The sequence below is a fragment of the Leptonychotes weddellii genome, chromosome 4 (assembly GCF_054177405.1).
Source record: "Leptonychotes weddellii isolate Sample4059 chromosome 4, ASM5417740v2, whole genome shotgun sequence".
Classification (NCBI taxonomy): domain Eukaryota; kingdom Metazoa; phylum Chordata; class Mammalia; order Carnivora; family Phocidae; genus Leptonychotes; species Leptonychotes weddellii.
In genome coordinates, this window is record NC_138372.1 from 140,545,161 (window position 1) to 140,571,710 (window position 26,550).

A 26,550-nucleotide genomic window follows, 5' to 3' on the forward strand; every position below is an offset into this window, starting at 1 on the left:
TGCCTGCTGGATCTGTCAATTATTCAATCGAAGTGTGAAGTGTTATAACTCTAACAGTGGATTTGTCTTTTTTTTGTGGCAGGTCTATCAATTTTTGTCTCTCATATTTTGACACTTTGTTGTTAGGCACAAACACATTAAGGATTATTCTGTTTTCTTGGAGAATTCACCCCTTTGTCATTATGGAATGCCCCTCTTTATCCTTGATAATTCCCTTGCTCTGAAGTTGACTTTGTCTGAAATTAACTAGATACTTCAGCTTTCTTTTTATTAATGTTAGTATGGTATATCTTTCTTCATTCCTTTGCTTTTAATCTATCAGTGTCTGCTATCAGTTCTTTCTAGTATATACCCAGAAGTGGAATTGCTGGATCATAAAATAATTTTTAATTTTTTAAGGAAACACCATACTGTTTTCCACAGTGACTATATTATTTTGCATTCCCACCAACAATGCACAAGGGTTCCAATTTCTCCATATTCTTACCAACACCTGTTATCTTGATTTTTTGATAGTAGATATCCTAATGGGTGTGAGATGATATCTCATAATAGTTCAGATTTGCATTTTTCTAATGATCAGTGAGATTGAGCACCTTTTCATGTGCTTTTTGGCCATTTGTATATCTTCTTGGGAGAAACGTCTATTCAAGTCCTTTGTCTATTTTTGGACTGAGTTCCTTTTTTGGTGTATGTTAAGTTTTAGGAGTTCTCTATATATTCTGGATAATAGTCACTTATGATTAGATATAATTTTCAAACATTTTCTTCCGTTGTGTGGGTTGCATTTTTACTCTGTTGATGCACAAAATTTAAAAATTTTTGTGAAGTTCAGTTTGTCTGCTTTTTCTTTTGTTGCCTGAACTTTTGGTGTCATATCCAATAAATCATTGACAAATCCAATGTTGTACAGCTTTTGCTCTTATGTTATCATCTAAGAATTTTATAGTTTTAGATCTTATATTTAGGTCTTTGATTTTGATTTAATTCTTGTATAAGTTAGGTAAGGGACCAACTTCATTCTTTTTATGTGGATATCCAGTTTTCTCAGTCCCATTTGTTGAAAAGATTGTCCTTTCCCCATGGAATAGTCTTGGCAACTTGTCAAAAACCATTTGGCTATATATATGAGGGTTTATTTCTGGGCTCTCTATACTATTTCACTGGTCTATGTCTGCCTTTATGCCAGTACCACAGATTATCTATAGCTGTGTAGTAAGTTTTGAAATCAGTATATGTGAGTCATCCAGCTTTGTTCTTTTTTTTTTTTTTCCAAGGTTATTTTGGCTATTTAGGGTGCCTTCTGATTCCGTATGAATTTAGGATGGGTTTTTGTATTTCTGCCAAAAACATTGGGATTTTGATAGGGATTGCATTGAATCTGTACATTGCTTTGGGTAGTATTTGGGTATTGGTCTGTAGTTTGAATCCCTCTAGTGAATTTTTTATGTTATTGTACTTTCATCTCCAGAAACCCTGCTTCATTTTTTTAGGTTTTCTATCTCTTTATTGATATTCCCACTTTGTTCACACATTTTCGTGACTTTTCCCACATCTTCCTTTAATTCTTTGAGCTTCTTTAAGATGGTTGTTTTAAACTCTTTGTTTTTTTTTTGATCTGCTGTCAGGTCTTTTTCTTTTTCTTTTCTTTTTTTTTTTAAAGATTTTATTTATTTTTATTTGAGAGAGAGAGAATGAGAGAGAGGGAGTACATGAGAGGTGGGAGGGTCAGAGGGAGAAGCAGACTCCCTGCCGAGCAGCGAGCCCGATGCGGGACTCGATGCGGGACTCGATCCAGGGACTCAGGATCATGACCTGAGCCGAAGGCAGTCGCTTAACCAACTGAGCCACCCAGGCGCCCCTGTCAGGTCTTTTTCAAGGACAGTTTCTATTCATCCTTTTTCCCTTTGAATGGGTAATACTTTCCTGTTTGTATGTGTTAGGATTTTTTTTTTTAATTGATAATTGGACATTTGAATCTAATGTGGTAACTCTGGAAATCAGGTTTTTTCCCTTCACTGGGTTTTCTTTTATTATTTTTGTTTATTTTGTGTGTGTGTGTGTGTGTGTGTGTGTGTGTGTGTATTTAATTGTAGGCTGTCTCTGTGCTGAGGATTATCCTGTGGTATAAATTTAAGGTCTTTTCAGGTCTTTGCTATGCCTGGGCCTTTCTCTGGGCATGTATAGTGACTTGACTTTCTCTCATACATGCAGTTGTTTTTGAATGTTTCAGTCTTTAATGTCTGGCTCCCAAAGGGAGAAAAATTGAAAAACAGAGCAGGGTGGGGGGTGGGATGTGCTGGCCATTTAAATATCCTGGAAATCACCTTAGCCAGAAGGGGAAGGGCTTCAACAGTGTGAGGAGTTGCAACAACAATAGCCACCCAGTTTTTTGTCTGCACCTCTGAGATAAGAAGCAATAGCCCATGATCTGAAGCACAAATCACTGATATTTGGAGGACAGAGTCCTTTTTACCTATCCAGACCCCTGCAAGCTGTGTGCAGGTTGCTCCAGGAGCAGGTGCACAGCAGTGTGCTATGGGTCTGGCATGTGGGAATGGGTAGCTGATATTATGCTAAGAGCCCAAGTTGACCAAAATTAACTGCAGTGTATTGTTTAAGCCTTCTCCCGAAGTTGAAAGCCTTCATTAGACTCCAAATTTCCAAAATAGTTACATCGGACAGATTTTGCCATTGTTGTCTAGGTGGGGAGACAGATTTCTATTGCTTTCTACTCCATCATCCTCCCAGAATCTTCTCTATTGTCTTTATTTATATTTTCCTTCCTTCCTTTCCCTTGTGTTTCCCTAGAGACTTTCAACTAAATAGTGTCTAAAGCTTGTAGTTCTTTTAGTTTAATGTCATCATTTTTCAGGAACTCTATTGATTTGGTGGTAAGGTGTTGGTATATGAGAAGCATTCTGTAGTCTGTCTTTTGGTGAGCCTGAGTTAGGTATTTCTCTTTCCCCATGTTGAAGGCTAGAGGGGGTATAGTTTTGTGTGTGTGTGTGTGTGTGTGTGTGTTTTCTCCCACATCAAAGGCTAGAAGAGGTAATTAACTTCTTCAGGCTTGTTTGGTTTTGGTAGAACCTCAATTATTTAGGCTTTGGTAAAATATTTTCCCTTGAGTTTAGGATTGGTAAGGAGAGTAGAGAGCTCTGGGAATATTTCATAATGGTTACTTTCCCCTTCTCCTGCTGGATGTAGGAGGAGATTATTTCTTTGATTTTCACAGTGAGCAACTGGTAGGGCTCCTGGAGATAAAATTTATGGAAATGTGGTGGCAAAACTAAGACTGGGACCCCTTGGAATTTTAAACTCTCAACCCAGTCCACACTGAGTCTCTAGTTATTGGTCAGTTATAGTTAAAAGTATTTCTACAGATAGTAGCTTCAGGTGTGGGCTTCTGCCCCTTGGCTCGTACTTTTGGTAAAATGTGATAGTCTGTATCTATTTGTCTGTTTCTTTCATTTTCAGGGCAACAGTTTATCTGGTAACCTAAATTCTTTGATGACTCTAAGAAGAGTTGTTGATTTTCAGTTGGTTCACCTTTCTGCTTGTTGTAAGGATGGAAGTGATGATTTCTAAGTTTTTTATGTATCAGACTGGAAACTGAAAGCCCCTCACACACTTTTTGGAATGCAGGAATGTAGGTGTTCATTGTTAATAATGTTAGTATATTGTAAAAGAAATATATGATATGATTACTTTTTCATATTACCAGTTCTTAAATGATCTCATCATGAATTTTAATTATGTCCAGACATTTTGAGGTTTGATTTTATTTAAAATATTAGGAAAAAAGGAGAATAATTTTATACTCTTGATTGTATTTAAAGACAGGGTAAATTTTTTTAATATAGTGTTTTGTTAGTTTCAGGTGTAAAATACAGTGATTCAACAATTCCATACATCACCCGGTGCTCATCACAACAAGTGTACTCCTTAATCCCCATCACCCATTTAACCTATTCCCCCATCAACCTCCCCTCTGGTAACCATCAGTTTGTTGTCTATAGTTAAGAGCTTGTTTCTTGGTTTCTCTCTCTCTCTTTGTCTTTTGCTCATTTGTTTTGTTTCTTAAATTCCACATATGAGTGAAATCATATGGTTTTTGTCTTTTTCTGATTGACTTTTGTTTAGCATTATACTCTCTAGCACATTCATGTCATTGCAAATGGCAAGATTTCATTCTTTTTTATGGCTGAATAATATTCCATTGTATAGATACCACATATTCTTTATCCATTCATCTATTGATGGACACTTGGGCTGCTTCCATAATTTGGCTGTTGTAGACAATGCTGCTATAAACATCAGGGTGTATGTGTCCCTTTGAGTTTAGTGTTTTTTATATTCTTTGGGTAAATACCCAGTAGTGTGACTGCTGGATCATAGGGTAGTTCTCTTTTTTAATTTTTTGAGGAACTTCCATACTGTTTTCCAGAGTGGCTGCACCAGTTTACATTCCCAACAGTGCACAAGTGTTCCTTTTTCTCCACATCCTCACCAGCACCTGTTGTCTCTTGTGTTGTTGATTATAGCCATTCTGACAGGTGTGAGGGGATAACTCATTGTAGTTTGATTTGCATTATCCTGAGAGTAAGTGATGATGAACATCTTTTCATGTGTCTGTTGGCCACCTGACAGGATAAATATTTTAACTGCCTTATTATGATACATATTTTATTTCACTTGATCTTAGCCAAAAGGCCGAGAAGCGATGATACATATTTTATTTGGGAAGCTGATGTAAATGTTTGTATATTTCACATATAGATATTTTACAATGCCCAGAAATACTTCCTGAATTGGTAATTAACATTTTTATGTCTGTTAATTTTTCAAGTAAAGATTTTGAAATTAGGAACTGATTGGTAGATTAATATCAATTTGTTTATGATGAAAACTTTGTCACTAATTAAAATAGCAACATGATTCCTTGCAGAGATCACCCAAGAATTCTTTAACAATATTGTTTCCTCATTTACATATTTATTTCAATATTTATTTATTTATTTATTTAAATATTTATTGTTTTTAACATACATATCATTTGGTGAAGGGTAATCTTGCATTGTTCTCCATTTTGATGAGCTGATATGGTAATCTTTCTTTGTCATTATCTGTTTGGGACCTATTTTGTTTTGAAATGTTAAGAGATTTTTATCTTATTCTGTAGGAAATACAATATGTTTTCAGGATAGACTCCGTGTGTCACTCTAAGTTTTTTGTGTTTGTTTGGTGATAGGATATTTGGTGCTAAATACAGTCTTTATAAATCCACTATGTGACTATATTTAAATATTAAATGATGTGGCTTTAACTCTAGGATAAAACTGTTCCACTTTTTTGAAGTTTATGCAGAGAACACAAGATATTCCTTTTTGGTTTAATATAGAGATACGTAATTACCAATTATATTTATCTATTGGGACACAAAAATGTATAAGGGTATACCTTTTCATTTATTGCTTTTATCATTATAAATAGGAGCACACTGGAAAAGAAAATCAATTTGATCTAAAAAGTATTTAATGCACAGTGTTAATATAATTTCCTTATGGAAGTCCTAGATTTTGGTGGTGAATTTTAGTTACCAATCCTTAGCTTTTCTTTGGGAAAGTAAAAGCTGATGAACTGATCATTGAATCATAAGTTTACCTCTCAGGACTGGTCCTAGGTAAGGTGTGGGAAGCCAAATTTCAGAGGAATCCAGTACCCTTGGGTATGATCTTTCTCTGCCTTGTAAATATCCAGTGCTATTTCAGTGAAGCACTGAGTTGATTATAGTTTAAATGCATTTTTAGTCTGTTATCTTATATGAATAATTTACTTTAGCTTATAAATATTTAAAATTTAATATACATAGTTATTTTAGTAGTTATTTTTAGGTAGATTGAATACATAACCCCCAATTCTTTTATCTGCTCTTTTAAGCAATAAATAAACTCATTTATAAGGCTTTTAAAATACATTTATAGAACTATACATTTTATTTAAAATATTTAGGCCTTCAATTTATATTAAGGAAGAATTTTAAAAAATAAAGAGGAAATCGATTTATCTTCAGTAAAACAAATGTAGCTGTGTTTAATATGGTACTTTAAAATAAATATTTTAAAAGCTTCACTATCAGTATTAATAAAAATATGCAGAGAACTTGAGGACTAAATCATGGAATCATTAAAACAGTAGTAGAGTTTTAATATCAGTCCTTTATTCAGAACAAGTGATTCAACTTCTCTTTTTTTGTGTTAGCTTAGTTTAAATGTATAATTCCGAGTAGCAAAGCACTAACTTTTTCAATGTAACAAACCTCATTTTTTATTTTTATATGACCACAAATTGTAGATAGACATTTTTTCTCAGTACAGTGCACTCAGTTGTGCAAACTTATCTTTTTAGGGTCAAAGAAGAACACAAACCACAGCCGACACAGTAAGTAAATGTATTAAGAGTGCAGTAGGCTTGATTTCTGTACCTTTGCCGTATTCTGCTTTCTGCACCTTGGATGGTATTAGCTTACACTAATACTGGATAGGCTGCAGCTAGTGTGTCTTCTGCTTTCTGACTCTCTGGCTTGTAAGAGAGCTGCCTGCAGCTTCTTACTTCATCCACACACTGACTGGATGTAGTTTTTTGCTGCCTGCTTGTGGACTGGTTAAGTGTTCAAACTTAATTTCCGTACTTTCTGACTGCCTGATGATAATGGGAGCTCACATTTCCATTGGCTGTAGCTTTTGTGCCTGTGTATTTTTATTATTATGGATAAGAAAACATTTGACCTACGTTGTTATTCATTTGGTTATTCAGTCACATTATTTGCTTATTTAAACAGGTGGTTTCCCTTTAGTGGGATCACTGAACTGGTAAATAACGTTCTTCAGCCCCAGCAAAAACAACAAAATGAAAAGGAGCCCCAGACGTAAGTAAGCTGATCTGTACAGACTAAATATTATCTCTGATAGCATAACATACTGAAGAGTATGTATTAAAATGCTGCCCTTGGAATATTATTCCTCAGAAACAAAAATTGTTAGGTTATGAGTTTGATACTTTCATCTTTAATTATCATGGAAATCTAAAAAGAAGACAGGATAATTTATAAGGTAGTAAAAACGAAGAGAGGTAATTCTCCCCTTTCTCCAATTATGCAATATATTCTAAAGTGTGTTTCTTTCAAAAATAATTCAGAGGACATTAAGAAATATTAACCCCCCAATTCAGTCTTTGGTCGAATAGTTTTGGAAAGGTTCTTTTAAAAAAAGGTCAAGAAATTTTCTTTATTGTAATACTTCTGAGTGTCTAAAAATGCTCCAAAGGGGTTGGAACATTGAGTGTTTACTAAACATATTTGACCACTGAGTCCTGTTTTCATTGAACATTTCATTAAGTTATCAGCATAATTTGGGAAATGCAGCAATTTATTCTCACATTGACCTGAAACATTAAAAAAAGTCAATTCCATTTATTTTAGTTTTTCGTAGAATAGAAAACATTCTTTAAAAAATTGTTCACACATCTTTTTTTTTAACTCTGTGCAAGTAATATTATTTATATTTTGAAGTGGAAGTAACTTTGAGAATGTGAGAAAGATTGTATATATTTAAATTCTAATCTCTCCATGATAACTGTCGTCTTACTCCAACGCACTCTTACCACTCAGCCTCTATGCTTTTTTAAAGTGGGAGCTCTGGCTTTGGAAAAGATGGTTTGGTTGTAGGGATGCTCAGATTGAGAAGTGACATGAACTCTAGGAGAGGATGAAAATGACTACTATAGGAGCCCTAAGTTGAAATATTCAGAGAAACTTTCATGTTTGCCTTTAATGCAAACTAGAGGATAAACGTCTTGTTATGGCTGAGGGTAATCTGCTCATTCATTTTATACTACCTTGTATGCATTTTATTTTAAATTTTGTCAGTGTTTTAGTTTCAACCAACCTAAAATTATGTTGTGGTATACTACTTCTAATAGTTTAGATTAGTCCCCTTCACCCCCATCTGCATATATGTTCCAAGACCCCCACTGGATGCCTGAAACAGCGGCTGGCACATAATCGCCATATTTACTGTTTTTTTTTCCTATACATACATAACTATGATAAAGTTTACTTTATACATTAGGTCCAGTAAGAGATAAACAACAATAACTAATAATAAAATAGAACAATTATAATATGCTGTAATAAAAGTTATGTAAAGGTGGATTCTCTCTCTCAAGATATCTTGTACAATATTCACTCTTCTTCTTGTGATGATGTGAGATGATTAAGTGCCTACATGATGAGATAAAGTGAGGGGAATGAGAGAGGTCCTGTGACATAGTGTTACGCTACTATTGATCTTCTGAGGATATGGCAGGAGGATCCTCTTCTTCCAGACCCCAGTGGATCACGGGTCACTGGAAGCACAGAAAGTGAAACTGAGGGTGAGGCTTGGGGGTGGGGGGTCTACTGTATATGTAGCTCTAAAATGGGAACTGTTGCTGTATTTAATCTAGGTGAAGTCAAGACCTGTTTTGTCCTATCTACTGTTTTATCTTTGGCATCTAGCAGAATGCTTGGTAGCATTCTGTAGGAGGAACTCAGCAAACCTTTCTTCACAACTGATTTTACATGTTTTATCCTTTTATAGTATAAGAATACTGTGCTACAAGGAATAGAAATGAATTTAATAAGCTCTTTTCTAATAAAAATTTGTGTTAAAATGGCATACAATGTCATTATGTTGCTGATTTTCTCTTAGGCACTGAAACGTCATAAAATAGTAAAATTACTATCAAAATATAATTAGATGCAAATTTGCCTCAGTATTAAATGACTTCAGTTATGTGTCTTATTTGTAAGTTTCAGAAAGTAATCAAGATTAAGTTATATTATTTAGTAGATTACAATGTGCATTAAATAAAATAGATAATAACTTTAAAAAGTGATGTCTAATTATTGAAATAAAGTGACATTTGATTGGCATAAACAAAGATCAAGGCAATCTTGAAAAGAAATAGCTTTACTTCAATAATAAATATAATTCAGTTTGCTTTGGTTTTTGGATAGGAAGATGATAGAAGAAAAGACCAGTACTTTTGGATGTTTTAAAAACTAATTCTTGTTTAATAGGTACTATTTCCATTAAAGTATCTTGGGCAACTCATTCTTGTTGTTGATCTGTGATTTATGCAGTTTTAAAAATTCAGAATTAGGGGCACCTGGGTGGCTCAGTCAGTTGAGTGTCCAACTCTTGATTTCAGCTCAGGTCTTGATCTCAGGGTCATGAATTCAAGCCCCACATTGGGCTCCACGCTGGGCATGGAGCCTACTTTAAAAAAAAATTGAGAATTAATAGATTCTCTCAATAGTTACCTTTTTCATCTTACATTCCTGTTATGCTGAAGATTTTTGGTATATAATTTTCCAGAAGCTTTCCTTTTATCTTTCTGATCCAAAAACCAGGATACTTGTGAATCTTCTCTTTTAATTCATCTTTCCATGTTCTAAGACTTCTTTCTGAGTCATCTAATTTTTTTCTCTCTTTGACTACCATTTGATTGGGATAACTTCCTATCTGCTTACTTTCTGTTCATTCATTTATAAAATTATTTCTAAGAACTGAATTCCAGGTATTCATGTAATATATAAAAAATAGGACTCATGTTTCTTCATACTCCGTATAGACATTTTCATTAGTAGAATAACTAAGTATTCTATCAGATAATATTAAAAGTCTAATATTTCCTGAACAGTAATTTCATTTTAATGAATTTATATAAATCCCATTTTGTGGTTATTCAAAGCTATAATATTGTAGGTTTCTTGAATCTGCACTTTGGAGTTTGTGTATTTCATAGTTCTTTAATATAACAGGAAGATTTGCTAATTTTGATATTGGTAATTCATGTGAAACTGTAGGTATAAGTAGAACAGTGGTCCAACTTTGACTTTCCGTAAGTTTTAAGGCATAGAAAATCAGTTGAGCTATTTGTGTCAATTATCAGCTCATTCAACCTTTGCAGAAATTCCTTAATATACAAATTAAATAATTTTAATTTTACTTTTTCTTTCTTTCTTTTTTTTTTAAACTATTTTTTGCCTCAGCATCAAAATGAGGGAAAGTTTCTCTAAAGGCAATGTAATATAGGTTATATATAAAGTGTAAAACAAGTCCCTGGGTAATTAAGGATGGGCATACTAGGAAAAAAACTGTTAAATTCTTTGTAATACAACTGTTAATTTAACCTGCATTCCCAACATCTAGCATAATATCAAAGGTAAGTTAGAAAGTTTTAAAATACAGATTAATTAAACCAGTCAGTTGGATTAGTTTGTTTTGAATTTTCATGTAATATCAATTTTATTCATGTTGGGACATAATAAAAATTACACTTTTGAAAAACTGGGAAAATCTAAAATTTTAATCATGAGAATCAAATGGCCACTTAATATAGTAATCCTCTTTGATTATGAGGTCTTTTAATAGGAAAAAATGCTAAGAGAAAGAGTATTTTTTAAGCATAGGGAACATCATTTGTGAAAGTTTTTAAGTAGAGAAGGGTTTGAGAGACAAGGAAGACCAGTGTGACTATAATATAGTGGACAAAATGGAGTATGGCAGGATATGAGATTCCAGAGGTAGGACTCAGATAAGGCAGTGTTTTTATAAAGAATGATAAGTCTGAGTCTCAGTATAAAAGGATCTGAGTCTCAGTAAAAAAAGAAGATAATTGGAAACTTTTAAACATGGGATTGGCATGATTAAATTTATGTGTAAAGATCAATCTGGCTGCTCAATGAGTAGGGTGAGTGAGACTAGAAGTGGATAGAACAATGAGGAGGCTTTTATGAAAGACTTGCTGGAGATGAAGATGACTTGGACCAGGTTGATTAGAGTGAAGATGGAGAGGAGTGGATTGGGGATATATTTGGAGGTTGAAATGACAGGATTTTTTTTAGTGTAGTAGATATGGAGGAAGTTAGTAAGGAAGAGAAAAGAGCCAAAGATGACTGCCAGATTTCTGATTGGAAGAACTAATTGGGTGGTGATGCCATTAACTGATCAAGACAAGGAAAGGATGAATAGGTTGGACTAACAACTAAAATATAAGTTTTAAACTTTTTTTTTTAAAGATTTTATTTATTTATTTGAGACAGAGAGAATGAGAGAGAGAGCACATGAGGGGGAGGGGGGTCAGAGGGAGAAGCAGACTCCCTGCAGAGCAGGGAGCCCGATGCGGGACTCGATCCCGGGACTCCAGGATCATGACCTGAGCCGAAGGCAGTCGCTTAACCAACTGAGCCACCCAGGCGCCCAAGTTTTAAACTTTTTTATGTTTCAGATGTTATAAATTAGCCAACTTTGAAGGAGAGATATGGATTGGCTAGAGTTATAACTTTTAGTGTTAAAGCTAGATGAATAGATAGGATGACTTAGAGAGTGTGTGAAGAAGAGCAGATAAGAAGGTCCATGATTGAGCCCTGAAGAATTCTGACGCTGTGCAGGGTACTAGGAATCCAGGGATAAAAGGACTATGGGTCCCGCTCTCACAAATATTTCACATTCAAGTGGGAAAAAGACATGCTGATGAACAATGAAAAACAATATTGTGGAGATTTTCTGGTTTCCTCTTTGACATGTAAAGAGTTTGGAAGTTGTTACTCTCATCCTCGCAACAAGAAAAGGCTTGTTCAGAACAAACTGAAAATCAAAAACTCTTCTAAGATTTGTCACATAATTGAAATCACAGGGCAAATCAATGCCCTGACAAGTGGAGGGAGAGGTGAAGAAAGAGAACCACAGCTTACTGGGAACAGAAACTCTTGGAGCTAGGATCTGGTAAGAAAACTTAAACTATAATTGATGGAACTCTGAAGGCTGAGTGTGGACTGACTTAGGAGTTAAAAATTCCTGGGAGCCCAGCCTTAGGGGAACAACCTCCCAACCTCCCCAATTTTATGAGTTTTACCTCTAGAAACCTCACCACGTTCTCAAGGTGAAGGTCAGTGAAAAATTCTCTTGCACTTTCAGCAGGGGGAGGGTAAAAGTAACCATTCTGAAATATTTCCAGAGCTTTTTGTTCTCAAGGGAAATTCTACTTCACCTAGTCAACATGAGAGAAGGGAAATACCCAATTGCAGTCCCCTCTAGACTTCCCATCTCACTGAAAGGGGAAAAGAGGCTCAGAGCACTTGTGAAGGTCACAGCCCAGCGGCACAGGCCCACTAAAAAGCACTGAGACTTAGCTATAGGATTATAGAATGCTTCTCTTCAAATTCAGGGATCCAGGCTGTTTCCATCTTACTGGTAAGCCAACTGGAACACATAGCTACCAGGGTTGCTGCATCAGGGAAGAGAGTGAATGGAGAATGGAGAACTTATTAACTACCTAAGACCAGTCACTTTTGCTCACAGCTCATTCTCCAAACCTGTCACAAGGCTCTTAACTAACTGCAAGGAAGTCTAAAAAGCCTTTCCATGTGATCATGAAGAGAGGTGACTATATAATGAGCAGTAGTACATCTACTGCGGTTAGTTTATGTTTGATTTTCATTTATTGCAATGAAATGGAAATTTCAGGATGCCCAAAGATAAAGATTTGCTGCTAAAGCAAAGATAACTACAATTTTAGTCCCCATGCCTGGTACTGTTGATTCTGTTGAAACTGCTGTGATGACTTGCGATCAAGGTCGAATTTTTGTAAGACTGAAGGTTAGGGTTAATAACATGAAGAAAATTCCAATACAGAAATGCTCCAGGAGGAGGAAATTTACTGTATGTAGTGTTTCCCGGAACATCTATTAAATTTTGTCAGTGGGATTATAGGGAGATTTTTGCATTTTCTTAGGTGGTAGTGAAAGACTAAAGGAGATTAAAAATGTGATAAGAATGAAAATACATGAAAGCATACGAGAAACCTTTAGTTGATCATTAGAGTACCAAAGCATAATAATAACTAAGATAAACAGTAAACAAAATAATTTTAAAAAGGGGAAGTAGAGATATCAGAAAATCATTCTTCTTTTCTTGGATGGAAGCTATCGATTTTGATTAGTCATCCGCCTGATCCAAGAATCACTGGTTAGCTGTTTCAATCTGAAATTCGGATCCGAATGATCTGAAGATCATTTGCTTCTGGAGGAATCTTAAGATCCTCCTATTTAAGATCCCCTGATGGAGCAGATTTCCAATAGCCCAGGCAAAATTATTTGTCTTTTTAGGTGCAAAACATGAATCCAAGGATCCACATTTTGAGGCTTTTACTGAAGTGCTAATTGTTAACATGGCTTGTTACAGTCTTTTCCTTAAGACTCCGGGGCACTTTTTCCTCTCCTGTCTCTTCCAGAAGACTGAATTTCTAAGTTTCAGGTCACAGAGAGTACCTTAGAAGAATGTTTTGGAGACTGCTTATACCTGTTGATGATAAGAATAAGTGTATCACTTGATTCTTTTGCTGTACTTAACCATGTTAACTCGCAATAGAGCTGAGTCTAGGGTCAGAGGTGAAATTTCTAAGTGCATAAGCAGCCTATTATTAAGTGATAAGGGAGAGCTGATGGACCTCAAAAAGTGTTGATTTTTCTTGTTTTGAAGGCAGATGACAATGGAAATTGAAAATTCCTTGATAATACTGTTAATTTGATTTTACTTTAAAAACTCTAGTGGCGGGGTGGGGGGCGCATGGGTGGCTCAGTGGGTTAAGCGTCTGCCTTTGGCTCAGGTCACGATCCCAGGGTCCTGGGATTGAGTTCCGCTTTGGGCTCCCGGCTCAGTGGGGGAGTCTGCTTCTCCCTTTCCTTCTGCCCCTCTCCCCTGCTCGTGCTCTCTCTCTCTCTCAAATAAATAAAATCTTTAAAAAAATTAAAAAAAAATCCAACTGGGGGGCAACTGGGTGGCTCAGCCTGTTAAGCACCCAACTCTTGATTTTGGCTCAGGTCATGATCTCGGGGCTGTGAGATTGAGCTTGCTTCTTGCTCCGCACTGGGCGTAGAATCTGCTTGGGATTCCCTCTCTCCCCTTCCCTTTGTCCCTCCCCCTGCTACTCCCACAAGCATGCATGCTCTAGCTCAAAAAAAAAAAAAATCCACTTGGTCTTTCTGCTTTTTCTGAAGATTGAGAATGATATGGATAAGGATGTTTTCACGTAAGCTATATGCTTCTTATTGGTGCTTGACTGGTCAAAGCACTTGACATGCAGTTGTGAGATAGTGAGGCAGTTCCTGCACATGGTGAGTTTCCAGGTTTGACATAGATATTCTTCAGTCTAGTCTAAAATTGACCACATCAGTCATGTACCTTTGAACTACCTTAAATTCCTTGTGATTCAAGAAAGAGATAAATAAATAAGAATTATGAATGATAAATTGCTTATTCAGAAAATGCATTTAGAAAAATTGATAAAAGTAGCAAAGTGCTTATTGCCAAGTAAAGTTTTTATTAAAACGTAACATATGTAGTGAAAAGTGCACAAATTGAAAATACGCAACTCGTTGAATTGCCGGAACATATCTGTTTCGAAACCATTACTCAGAGCAAGAAGCAGAACATTACCAGCCCTCCATACCATCCTCATACTCCCACTTCCCACCCCAAAGGGTAACCTTATCCTTTTATCTGGCACCACAGATTATTTATATATATATTTAGATTTTATCCAAACAGAATCATGTAGTATGTATTCTATTGGATCTGTGTTATTTTGTTCAACATATTTGTGAGATTCATCTAAATGATTGCATGTTGTTGTACTTCATTCATTCTCTGGCTTAATGATGCTCTAGTATCTGAGTATACTACAATCTCTTTATCTGTTTTACTACTGATACACACGGGGTTTTTCCAGGTTTTGGTTATTATGGATAGTGCTGCTATATATATTCTGATGCCATTATTTTTTTTTTCCTGTTACTCTAGAGGAGAATTTTGTAGTTATTTGTGAAAATGAAGTACTTAAGCTATTTCAAAATATTTTCAAATAATAAAGCTAATCATTATGTCAGGGTTGTTACTCTGTAGTTTCCCTTTTATTTATTTGGTACTGTTTCTTGAGTATGCCCCACTGTTTGATGTTTTGGTGGCTCTGCATCTGGCCAAGAAAGGGAGAAAAGGCATTCCAGGCAGAGGAACAGCACATAGGATGATATGATCTGATTTGCACTTTATAACAAACATTAGAGTTACAATAGTCACTTAGGGAGCTTTGTAGAAGTTCAGATGAGAGATCTGCCAAGGGTCTGGGATGGCCAGCTATGTGGCATATATTTATTCTTTTATCATAAAAGGACATAAATTCTTTCCCTTAGCTGATTAGTAATGCAGTAGCTTTCGTACTTTTTTTAAGCTTCCATCCATTAAAGAAATCTATTTTGTGCTATAACCCCGTATATACATACTACATACAAATATTAATATAAAATAGAAACAAGATTTGCATGAAATGCTTACTTGCACTCTTTCCAATGCTCTGATCTATTTTTATTAAAAAATCGTGAGTCTTGGCCAGCTAAATTGATTTGTGCCTAGTGCTGGGTTGTACTCTGCAGTTTGAAAAGCACTCTAAGAAAAGTGTGTGACTACACTTAATGATATCGTTCCAAAACTGCATGCCATGAACTTGTAGAAAGCACTACTTCAAATTCATTCTCTGATGAAAATCAGTGTTAAAATGATATTTATTTTAATGCTTCAGGTTTGTTAATAATCAAGTCTTACGTTAAGGTTAGAGTGTCACAGATTTGGACTGTTAAAGAAAAGCTTTATAAATATCATTTCAGTTTAAGCCTTAGAATAATAATCATAGTTAAGAAGAGTGAGAATATAGAAATGTAGTTTCGTATTTGATTAATCCAATACATAATTTTAGTTCCTTCAAAGATAAAAAGGATAGACACTTAGACAATACTAAAACATTGTACTTTAGGTAATGTAGAACATGGGGAACAGATGCTTCTTCTATAAGGAAAGGAGCCAACCAAGTTCAAATATAGACATGAAGAACACATAAAGGAGAAGAAAGAATGGGGAAACTTTGAGCCAGGTTGTCTTCATATGTTATCTCAATCATAGTGACTCTGAAGTCTATGTTAAAATCCCACCTGACAGATGAAGACTAAGCTAAGTAATTTTCCAGCAGTCTCATACAGCTAATAGGAAGTGAAATCAGGACTTAGGCCATGTTTAAAGAAAAACTTTATTTTTTCCTGCCATAGATTTCCTTGAAATACTGATTTTTTTCTTGCTTATTTAAAATACCTCAACTCAATTTTAAATAAGGGAAAAATAATAACCTAGCATGTGTCACGGACACAGTGCTGGGCAAAAGATGCATGGTCCTAGACAGATAATATACATAAGAATAATTACAGTATAATATATTGTTTAGAAGTGTATCCTAAGAGTGAGTGTTTGACTCTGCCAGGTGGTGGGGAAGACAGGGTTGCTAAAATCTGAACTAGGTCTTGAATGCTGAAAAAGAGTGTACTAAGTAAAAAAAAAAAAAAAAAAAAAGACAGTAAATTATATTCTAGTGGCTGGAACAGCATCTGCATGATGTGCTTGGAGAACTGTGGCGAGAACATTAGTGTTCTAGTGTAAATGTTAGAGTTAGTATTCAGATATCTTGTTTGCCAGCAAGGTAAATAGCACTGTGCTACTAGATCATTCAGTATTTCAGTTTCAATCATTACAGTTATCTACATCAATTGAGATTAAGTGTGATAAACTTAGCAAAAAATGTAAATAATGTGACCAGAGTTTTCTTTTTTCCTTTTATCATAATTTTTTAGATGATGAGAAAATAGTATTTTACCCAGGAGCAGTGCATAAAAGTGTTTTACTTCCTAATGTCTTTTTCAAAGAAGTACTTTATTTTGGTTAAGCAGAAAGAACTTGAAGGTTGGATATCTATAATGGTCTTAAAATGTTTCTTCTATATATCTCCCCCCCAGAATTGAATTTGTTAAATACTTTTCTCTAAGAAACAAATTTCAGAGAAGCAATGAAATATACTTTCCTCTCAGCACCAGAGAGGGGTATCTACGTATTGAAGATGAATCATTTCCTAATGTCAATAATAGGCTATGAGTGTACTTTTACTTATTTTAAATCTCAGTTTCTAACATCAAGATGATATCATCTTGTGAATGAAATAATCATTTCAATCCAAAGATTCTATATCTGGTGATTATATAAGTTTTTGTTGTTGTTTAATAGACCTTCTGAATTTCTTTGCCTTTTGGATATTGGTTATGGTGGCATCATGAAACACAGAAGCAAGGTCATTTATATTAAGGATATATATTAAAGATAAAGAATTAATATTACCTAAAGAACTTCATGTAAATTTTAATATAAAGCGTGTTTCAATGTGGGTTCTTTTTTGTGTGTGTGTGTGCAATAGTTACATTGTTTTGGAAAAGTATTTTTAGCCTACAGGGAGTGAGCCAAATATCTGATTTATTTGAGATAGTTTTATAATATTTCTCAGCTTTCCTTTACTGATCCCTGTAACATGTGATGTGGCAAACTATGTTGGATATCAAATAGTATGGGAAATTATTCTTAGCAAGGAAGTCAGGATATTCTCCCCCAAACTGCCTCTTCAGCTTCTATTCTATTTCTCTTCCCCTTCTTTTTTCATACATACTTTATGCCAAGACAATACTTTCAGCTTCCTGAATTCTCCATCTGTTTTCGTGCTTTGCATACGTCAGGTTGAATCATTCTTCATTTTCTGCCGATCACAATTTTGCAAATCCTTCAAGTCCAGGATGTGCAGGATATTTAAAAACTAAAACTTCTGTGAAGTCATAGAAGTCTTCTATGAAGTCATGCCAACACCATTCACAATTAATGGCTCTTTTCTTTGTGCTCCAGTACCATTTTTCTTACATATTTATTTAGTGTATGTATCATTTTGCCTTGTATTACATAGTTTATATTCATCTCATGTCTATACTTGTTCATATATGTTTATCTTACTGATGACAGGATTGATTTATATTCAACTTTATATTATATTTTTGCTCCACCACTTGTGAAACAATACACACATAGTACACATTTGTTTATTCACTATTAATTCAAATATTTGGTAAATATTCATTGAGAACTTGGTGATGGGCCATGCATCATGCCCATCAGTGGGATAAAATGGACAGCAGAAACAGACAAAACAACCTCATGGATTATATTTTCTATTAGAGAGATAGGCATTAATCAGATAATCATATATACAAATACTGGAATGTGGAAATGCAATATACTATAGCGCTTGGTATATTTAATGGAAGGATTTGACATAGTCAGAGATGCGAAGAAATACCTTCCCAATGAAGTGATGCTGTGAGAATAATAAGGAGTTATAGAAGTGAAGAGAACAAAGTATCATGGTTACATTGACTTCATGAAATTGTTGGGGGACTTGCTTTTACTTTTCTTCTGAAACAACATATAAAACATGAGAGTATCTCATAGAGATCTTTAATCTGTTTTTTATATGGATGCTTTGACAAGTTGGTGAATCCTATAGACTCAAAATCTCAAAATAATCTTTTTAAATGCATAAGATATAATGCAAAGCAAAATATAATTAGGGAGCCAATTAAATTGAAAAATGGGTCTATCTATGGACTCCTTGGGGGTGGATTATGAGTTAAAGTGAAAAAACTTGAGTTCAATAATTCACCTGTAAAGCCATATAGGTGGCTACTGTTTTTTGAAGATTAGCAATAAATGGACTCATCATGTTAGTAGGAGGGAAGACACAACATTGTAAAGATGTCAAGTCTCCTAAAACTAATCTATAAAGGCAATGCAATTTTAGTAGAAATTCTACCAAGATTTTCAAGAGAATGTAATAAAAAGATTAAAACACTTAAATGGAAGAAAAACATTTATAAGTAGGAAAACAATTTTCAAAAAGAAGAGCAAGGAGGAGGGTTCATTTTGCCAGATACCAAAATGAGTTACAAAGCCCAAGTAGTATATATTTGGGAATATGTGGCATTCCTTAAAAAATTTTTTTTTCCTGAGATTATCCTTCTAGTAAAAGGAAATTGCTTTATTTTGAGTTGTTACAACATCTATTTTATTAGGAAAAGCCCAGGGTTTCTTTAGTTTGAATTACAAAGTACTGCTTGGTGAAGACACGTTACCCTGAAAGGACCTCAAACAAACATACCCTGTACCTATAGAGATTATCTGGCCCGAACCTGTGAAAGGGGAGATCAAGAAATTCAGCATCAGTCTGGAAATTCCTGGGGATATGACCTCACGATGGCTAGTATTGGAAGTTGTAGTAAACAAACCTTTTAAAGATTACTTTAGGGGCGCCTGGGTGGCTCAGTCCGTTAAATGTCCAACTCTTGGTTTTGGCTCAGGTCCTGATCTCAGGGTCATGAGATCAAGCCCCACGTCGGACTCTGCACTCAGTGTGGAGTCTCTTAAGACTCTCTCTCTCTCTCTCCCACTGCCCTTCCCCACATGCTTTCTCTCTTTCTCAAATAAATAAATCTTTTTTACAAAAAAAGATTACTTTAAAAAAGGGGTAATGTAAATGGTTAGCTTGTGACGATCATGAAAACATACCTATGAGATGAGTGAGAAAACAATAGCAACAAAAACATGTGGTTGGGTATAAAATTACCAGAAATAGCAGGATTTCCAGGAACTAGGGGATTGAAAAAGTTCACTTTTCAAATAACTCAGAAAGGGAAGCAAATTTGCTTTGGAAAACACTGAGTTCATTGAGTTGCTTTAGTGATGATGGAGACATTGATGCAAAAAATACACATGAAAATTTGGATAAAATAGGGATACCTGGCTGGCTCAGTCATTATAGCATGTGACTCTTGATCTCGGGGTTGTAAGTTCAAGCCCCACATTGGTTGTAGAGATCCCTTAAAAATAAAATCTTTAAAAATTTTGGATAAAATACCTTTATGAAATAAGAAGGTGGAAAAAAGCAGTATTTCTAAACTGATATCTTATTGTGTATGTCTTTTAAATATTTATTTGTAATAAAAGTTTTAAATTAAAGTATATCTTTGACTCTTTTGACTATATCCAGGATCTGCAAACTGTGGCCTGTGGGTCAAATCCTGCCTGCTCAGCTGCCTGTTTCTGTAAATAAAGTTTTATTGGAACACAGTCAAACTTACTTATTTTCATATTATCTATGACTACTTCCACATCCTAAAGGCAGAGTTGAGTAGTTGTGACAGAGTTGAATAGTTGAGGTCTTATGGCCCACAAGACCTAAAATATCTGCCTGGCTCTTTAAAGAAAAGGTTTGCTGACTTCTGATTTATATAATTGGAAATGATATATTCAAATTTACATATTTAAGATCTTTTAGACTTTTCATTGTATTTGGAGTTTGGTTCTGACAGTGTTCTGGAGTAGGAACAAATACAAAAACCAATGAAATAAAATACAGAATCTGTAAATAGACCTATGCACATGTGGGAACTTAGTATCTGATAGATTGCCATCACGAATAAGTGGAAGAAAGGATGGGCTATTTAACGGTGCTGGGAAAATGCAGTCTCTATATGGAGAAGATTGAAATTAAATTCTTGCATCACATCACATATAAAAATAAACTTCAGATCGATTAAAAGCCTAAATGTGAGAGACAAAATTATAAAGCTATTAGAAGAAACTGTAGGATTTTCTTGTGACTGACTTAGGGATTAGTAAGAATTTTTTATATCCAGCCACTGAAACCACAAACCAGGAAGGGAGAAATTGATGTATTTGACTACATCAAAATTAAAGATTTCTGTTTAAAAAGGACACCATGTACAAAATTAACAATCAATTGTCAGACCAGGATATTTGTTTTGTTTAACTTATAAATGATTAACATATAGGCTATGTAGGATACTACTGCAAATCAGCAAGGAGAATACAGGAAATCCAACAGAGTATTGGTAAAGAGTGGAGTGAGCAGACAGTTCTTTGGAGGGGCAGTCCAATGGGCTGAACTTCATTAGAAGTCAGACAAACATGAACTGGAAAAAAACCCCCACAAAAACACATCAATTCATATCTATTAAAGCTGCAAAAATTTTATAAGTTAAGTAATATCACACATTGGCACAGACAAGAAAGAACTGGAACCTTCAGACCCTTCTTGCAGGGATGCTAACTGGGTTAAGCCACTTGGGAAAGTAGTTTAGAAATACTTAGTGAACTTGAGGATGTATACTATATTCCTGCATATATACCCCAGAGAAAACCATACAGGCTTACCTCAGAGATATTGTGGATTCAGTTCCAGACCACTGCAATAAAGTGAATGTGGAAATATATGAGTCAAATGAAGCTTTTGGTTTCCAAGTGCATATAAAAGTTAGGTGTGCATTATATGGTAGTCTATAGTGTGGAGTAGCATTCTGTCTAAAATAAATGTATATATCTTAATTAAACATACTTTATTGCTAGGAGCGCCTGGGTGGCTCAGTCGGTTGTCTGCCTTCAGCTCAGGTCCTGATCTCAGGGTCCTGGGATGGAGCCCCACATTGGGCTCCCTGCTGGGCGGGGAGTCTGCTTCTCCCTCTGCCTCCTCCTCTGCTCATGCTTTCTCTCTCTTACTCTGTCTCGCAAATAAATAAATAAAATCTAAAAAAAAATACTTTATTGCTAAAGAATGCTATATTGTCACTGATTACCGATCACCATAATATAATAATAATGAAAAAGTTTGAAATATTGTGAGAACTGCCAAAATGATGCCAAAACACGAAGTGAGCAAATGCTGTTGGAGAAATGGCTGATAGACTTGCCCAATGCAGGGTTGCCACAAACCTTCAACTGGTTAAATAGGCAGTATCTGCAAAGTACAATAAAGTGAAGCACAATAAAATGAGGCATGCCTGTATATGGGTTTATAAATATATCATTACAGAAATATGTATAATAATGAATTATAAAGGGCCAACTTAAAAAAATAATGAATAAAATGTGATTTATGTAAACAGAACGCTATACATCCATTAAAATGCATGAACTAGATGCAAAAACTGTAGTGGTTGAAAGCATGGATTCTGGAGCAGCACTGAATTTGGATCTGGCTTTAACGACTTACCATCTGTGTGACCATGAGCAAAATAGTTTTTCTGAAGAATAGGAATAAAAATAGAAATAATAATAATAGTACCTATCTACCTGCTACACCATAAACACCATAGGCATTAGCTATAGTTTATCTATTTAGATTTAAATATAAAAAAGTAAAGCTGAATGACAAATACAAGAAGCAGAAATAAGTAAATGGCACAATGCCATTTATGTAAATTGACAAGACTGGTTACCCGATGGAAGAGAAATCACATTGGGGAAGGGAAAATTATTAATTAAAATAGGAGCCAAGTATGGATATGTGCTACCAAGCTTATGATCAATTCTGTTCTGGATACCCAAGGTTTAAAAAAAGTGCAAGAAAGAAAGCAAAAAAGTGTGCATTGCAATCCATTTCAGGTGGAGGCAAGAGCATGTATAAAGTGCAAAGGCCAGTAATGAGATGCAAAATGATGAATCTAAAGGATGAAAGAAAGCCAGAATGGCATTAACAGAATGAGGGTAAAAAAACAGTGCAAAACATGCGCTTGAAGAGGGAATGTATGCCAGAACATTCAGGGCTCTTTGTAGGTCTTCATAAGAAGTGTTTTCTTTTTATTTAAGAGCAATCAGAAGCCAGTAGAGTATTTTAAACAGTGTCTTTTAGGAAAGCTCAGTTTTCCTGTAGTGTACAGAACAGATTGAGGGAGAGAAATATGGAAGTGAGTAGCTTCGTTAGGAGACCAGGTGGGCATGGGTGGTAACAAGGCCTATGGTATTCATGGGGGATATAGAGACAAGTGGAAGGATTCAAGACACATATAGGAAGTAAAACTGAAAGGACTTAGTGTTAGATAGATTATGCATGTGAGGTCGAGAGAGAGTTCCAGAACAATTCTAGATTTCAGGCCATGTAATTGAATGGTAGCACCATTTACTGAAATAGGGAACACTTGGAAGGGAATCTGGTTTGTGTAGGAAAATGGTGATTTCAGTTTTACACATACTGAATTTCAGGTGGCATTGAGATTTCCAAATAGAGATGTCGAGTAGGCAATTGAATTTTAAAGCTCAGAGGAGAAGTCTAAGCTGGACTTTTACATTTATAAGTAATTTATAAGTAGGTAGAAATTGAAGCCTTGGATATGGGATAAGACTGCCTAAGAAGACATTATAGAATGAAAAGAGAAGAGGGCCTGAGTCTTGACCTTTAAAGGAGAAAGAAAATGAAAGGCTCCAGATACAGGAAAATGAGGAGAGAATTGTGAAAGCCAAGGGGGCGGTGAACATAGTTGAACATAATTTCAAATATTGTTAGAACTCAGTAAAATAAAAAGTAAAAATTTTGCTCACTAATTTTAGGTACAGGGAGACCACTGATGAACTTTGTGAGAATTAGTAAGTAGACTGGAAACTAGATTAGATTGGTTAAAGAATGGGGTGAGGAAGCAGAGATAGAATTTTGCTTCTTTATAAATGGGAAGGGGAGATACATTCTTCTCGGCAAGGAATCTGAATCTCCTGTTTAGCTCCTGAATCTTCCATTCTTTCTTTCTTTCTTTTTTTTTTTTTTTAAGATTATATTTATTCATTTGAGAGATAGAGAGACCAGGAGGGAGAGGGAGAGAGAATCTGAAGCAGACTCTGCACTGAGCGCAGAGCCCCATGTGGTGTTCGATTCAGGACCTCGAGATCAGGACATGAACCGAAACCAAGTCAGACGCTTAAGCGACTGAGTGACCCAGGCTCCCCTGTAAACCACCACTTCCACGTATAGTAGTTTCTCACTTTATAGGATTGGCAGGATGCATACACAAAATCTCTCTAAATCTTCTCTTGTTACCTCAAACTATTGTCGTTATGTCCTCCCTAGATTGCATCTTCTTTATCTCTTTTCTCCCCACAGCTGGGACCATTGGATCCCATCCTGCAGCCTTACTGCTCCAGTCTCTGGGATTTCTACAGTTCTCTGTAAGAGGGTTTCAAATAGTTCTTTAAATAGTTCTTTGGGATACATGATTCCTAACGTTGCGACTAATATGATGGGCCTTTCTCATGTGTGAAATGGGGCTTCCGCTTCCCTTGAGACACTATTTTAGCACAGTTCACTTCAGTAGACTGCTTTTTTTGTTTCAGCGTGCCTTGGTAATTAGCCTAGTATTCCAGTGCCTCTAGAACTGAATCAAAACCTTGCTGGTCCTAATATTCCTCCTCCTGCCTTCCTTTCTCCCCGCTGGGTTCAGCCATTTCCTGAGAGGAATGTCAGAGATCATAAGTGTATCAACAGGTATACAATAGAAATGTACAAGATACCTCACACATGGAAAAATAATTCTTCTAAATGGTGCAGAGCTCATCCAGGGGTCCACTCAAACTCATGCCTGCTCTGGTACACATTTTATGGGTGGTGGTGCTTGTTTTGTGTTAGCAGAGTGTCCCTTATGGTGGGAGATAATCAGGGAAAAAACAGTGTATTATCTGAAGTTACAGAAAAAGTTAATCAAACTGGCATAACTATTTAAGTGTATTGATATTAGGTGTGAAGAAGGAAGTGTGTGTTTGTAATTAAGTAGATACAACGGACTCACTCATAGTCTATTTTTAATTTACTTACTGACTTTAGGTTAGCATTTGAAAGGAGCTTTTTTTAACGTCAAGATTTTTGAGGTGTAATTTATTTACAATAAAATTCACCCCTTTGAGGTATGCACTTCAGTGAATTCTGAAGAAACATACAGTTGTATATCTACTACCATAAGGAAGACATAGAACATTTCCTTCACCCCCAAAAGTTCCTTGTGCCCCTTTGTAGTTAATTCGCTTGCTCTGCTCCAGTCCCTAGTGACCATTGGTCTGATTTCTGTCCTCCTAACTTTGCCTTTTCTAGAATGTCATATAAATGAACTCATATTGTATAGAAGTGGGCAAACTATGGCCCATAGGTCAAACATGGCCTACTGGCTGTTTTTGTGTAAGTGGTGAGTTAAGAATGGTTTTTACATTTTAAAATCATAGAAAAAAATTTTTTAATGATAACATTTTGTGACTATAAAAATTACATGAAATTAAAATTCTGTGTTTATAAATAACGTTTTATTGGAACACAGCCATGCTTATTCATTTAACATATTGCCAATGACTGCTTTCTGGTTCACACTTTTTATATCTTATTGAAGAAATACTTGCCTAGCCTATCTAAGAAGTCTTTGTTTAACTCAAGGTCATGATTTCCTTCAGTGTTTTTTTCTAGGAGTTTTATAGTTTTAGTCATTATATTTAGTTCTGTAATCTGTTGATTGTAGTTATATAATACATTGAGTTCATTTTTGTATAAGGTGTAAAGTATGAATTGAGGTTCTTTTTTTTTTAACACATAGGTTTCCAATTACTTTTTTGGCACATGAATTTCTCACTGCTTAAAAGATTATTCTTTCTCCATTAAATTGCCTTGACACCTTTTTTTAAAAAAATTAATGACCATTTAAGTATTGGACCATTTTGGACTCTATTCTATTCCATTGGTGTATGTGTTTATCTTACATTGACTTGATTACTTCTGTCGCTTTTATAGTAAGTCTTGAAATCTGGTGGTATGAGTCCTGCAAACTTCTTTTTCAAAATATTTTGCCTGTTGTAGGATTTTTGCTTTTCCACATAAATTTTAGAGGTAGCTTGTCAATTTCCTAAAACAAATCATGCTGAGTTTTTGATTGAGATAACATTGAATTGAGAGATTAATTTGGAAAGAACTGATATCTTAACAATATAGTGTTTCCTCATTGATGAATACAGCATATTTCTCCTGTTACTTAGATCCCCTTTGATTCTTTTTTTAAGTATTTTATAGTTCTCACCATAAAAAGCCTGTATATATTTTGTTCAGTTTATACCTGAGTGTTTTCTTTCTTTTGTTTTTTGATGCCTTTGCAGACTACTTTTTAAAATTTTGATTTCCAATTATGCAATGCTAGTATATAAAAATGCAAGTTTTGGGGGTATACTTAGTTTGTATCTTGTGACCTTGCCAAAGCACATTTAGGAGATTTTTTGTAGTTTCTTTGGGATTTTATATATAGATAATTATGCCATCTGCACACAATTTTATTTCTCCCCCTTTCCAGTCTCTATGCTTTTTATTGTTTTAATGCACTGGCTAGGATTTCCAGTTCAATGTTGATTAGGGGTAGTGAGAGAGGACACCTTGCTTTGTTCCTGACTTCAGAGGGAAAGCATTAAATCTTTCACAATACAGTATGATATTAGCTGTTGTCTTTTTTGTTGAAACCCTTATTGCATTCAGGAAGTTTCTATGTATTCCTAGTTTGCTGAGTCAAGTGCTTTCTCATTATATTTTGACATAATTATATGTTTTTTTCTCCTTACTCTGTTAATATGGTGACGTATATTGCTTGAATTTAGAATGTGGAATCAACCTTGCATTCCCAGGATAAGCCTGGTACACCTGTTTGTGATGTATTATTCTTTTTTTTTTTTT

General features: G+C 35.1%; 1 protein-coding gene across 30 annotated transcripts in view; it reads left to right on the forward strand.

The window, feature by feature from the left end:
• The window catches only part of RIMS2 (regulating synaptic membrane exocytosis 2), a 577,313-nt gene that overhangs the window by 80,179 nt on the left and 470,584 nt on the right, over window positions 1-26,550 (forward strand). For 18 of the 30 annotated variants that reach the window (XM_081816358.1, XM_081816367.1, XM_081816360.1 and 15 more), the window contains exons 2-3: window positions 6,409-6,441; window positions 6,842-6,928. The exons of the other annotated variants lie outside the window; for them this stretch is intronic. In XM_081816358.1, coding sequence (XP_081672484.1) covers window positions 6,409-6,441; window positions 6,842-6,928 — 120 coding nt within the window. The remainder of the gene's footprint in view (window positions 1-6,408; window positions 6,442-6,841; window positions 6,929-26,550) is intronic. 30 annotated transcript variants of the gene reach the window in all.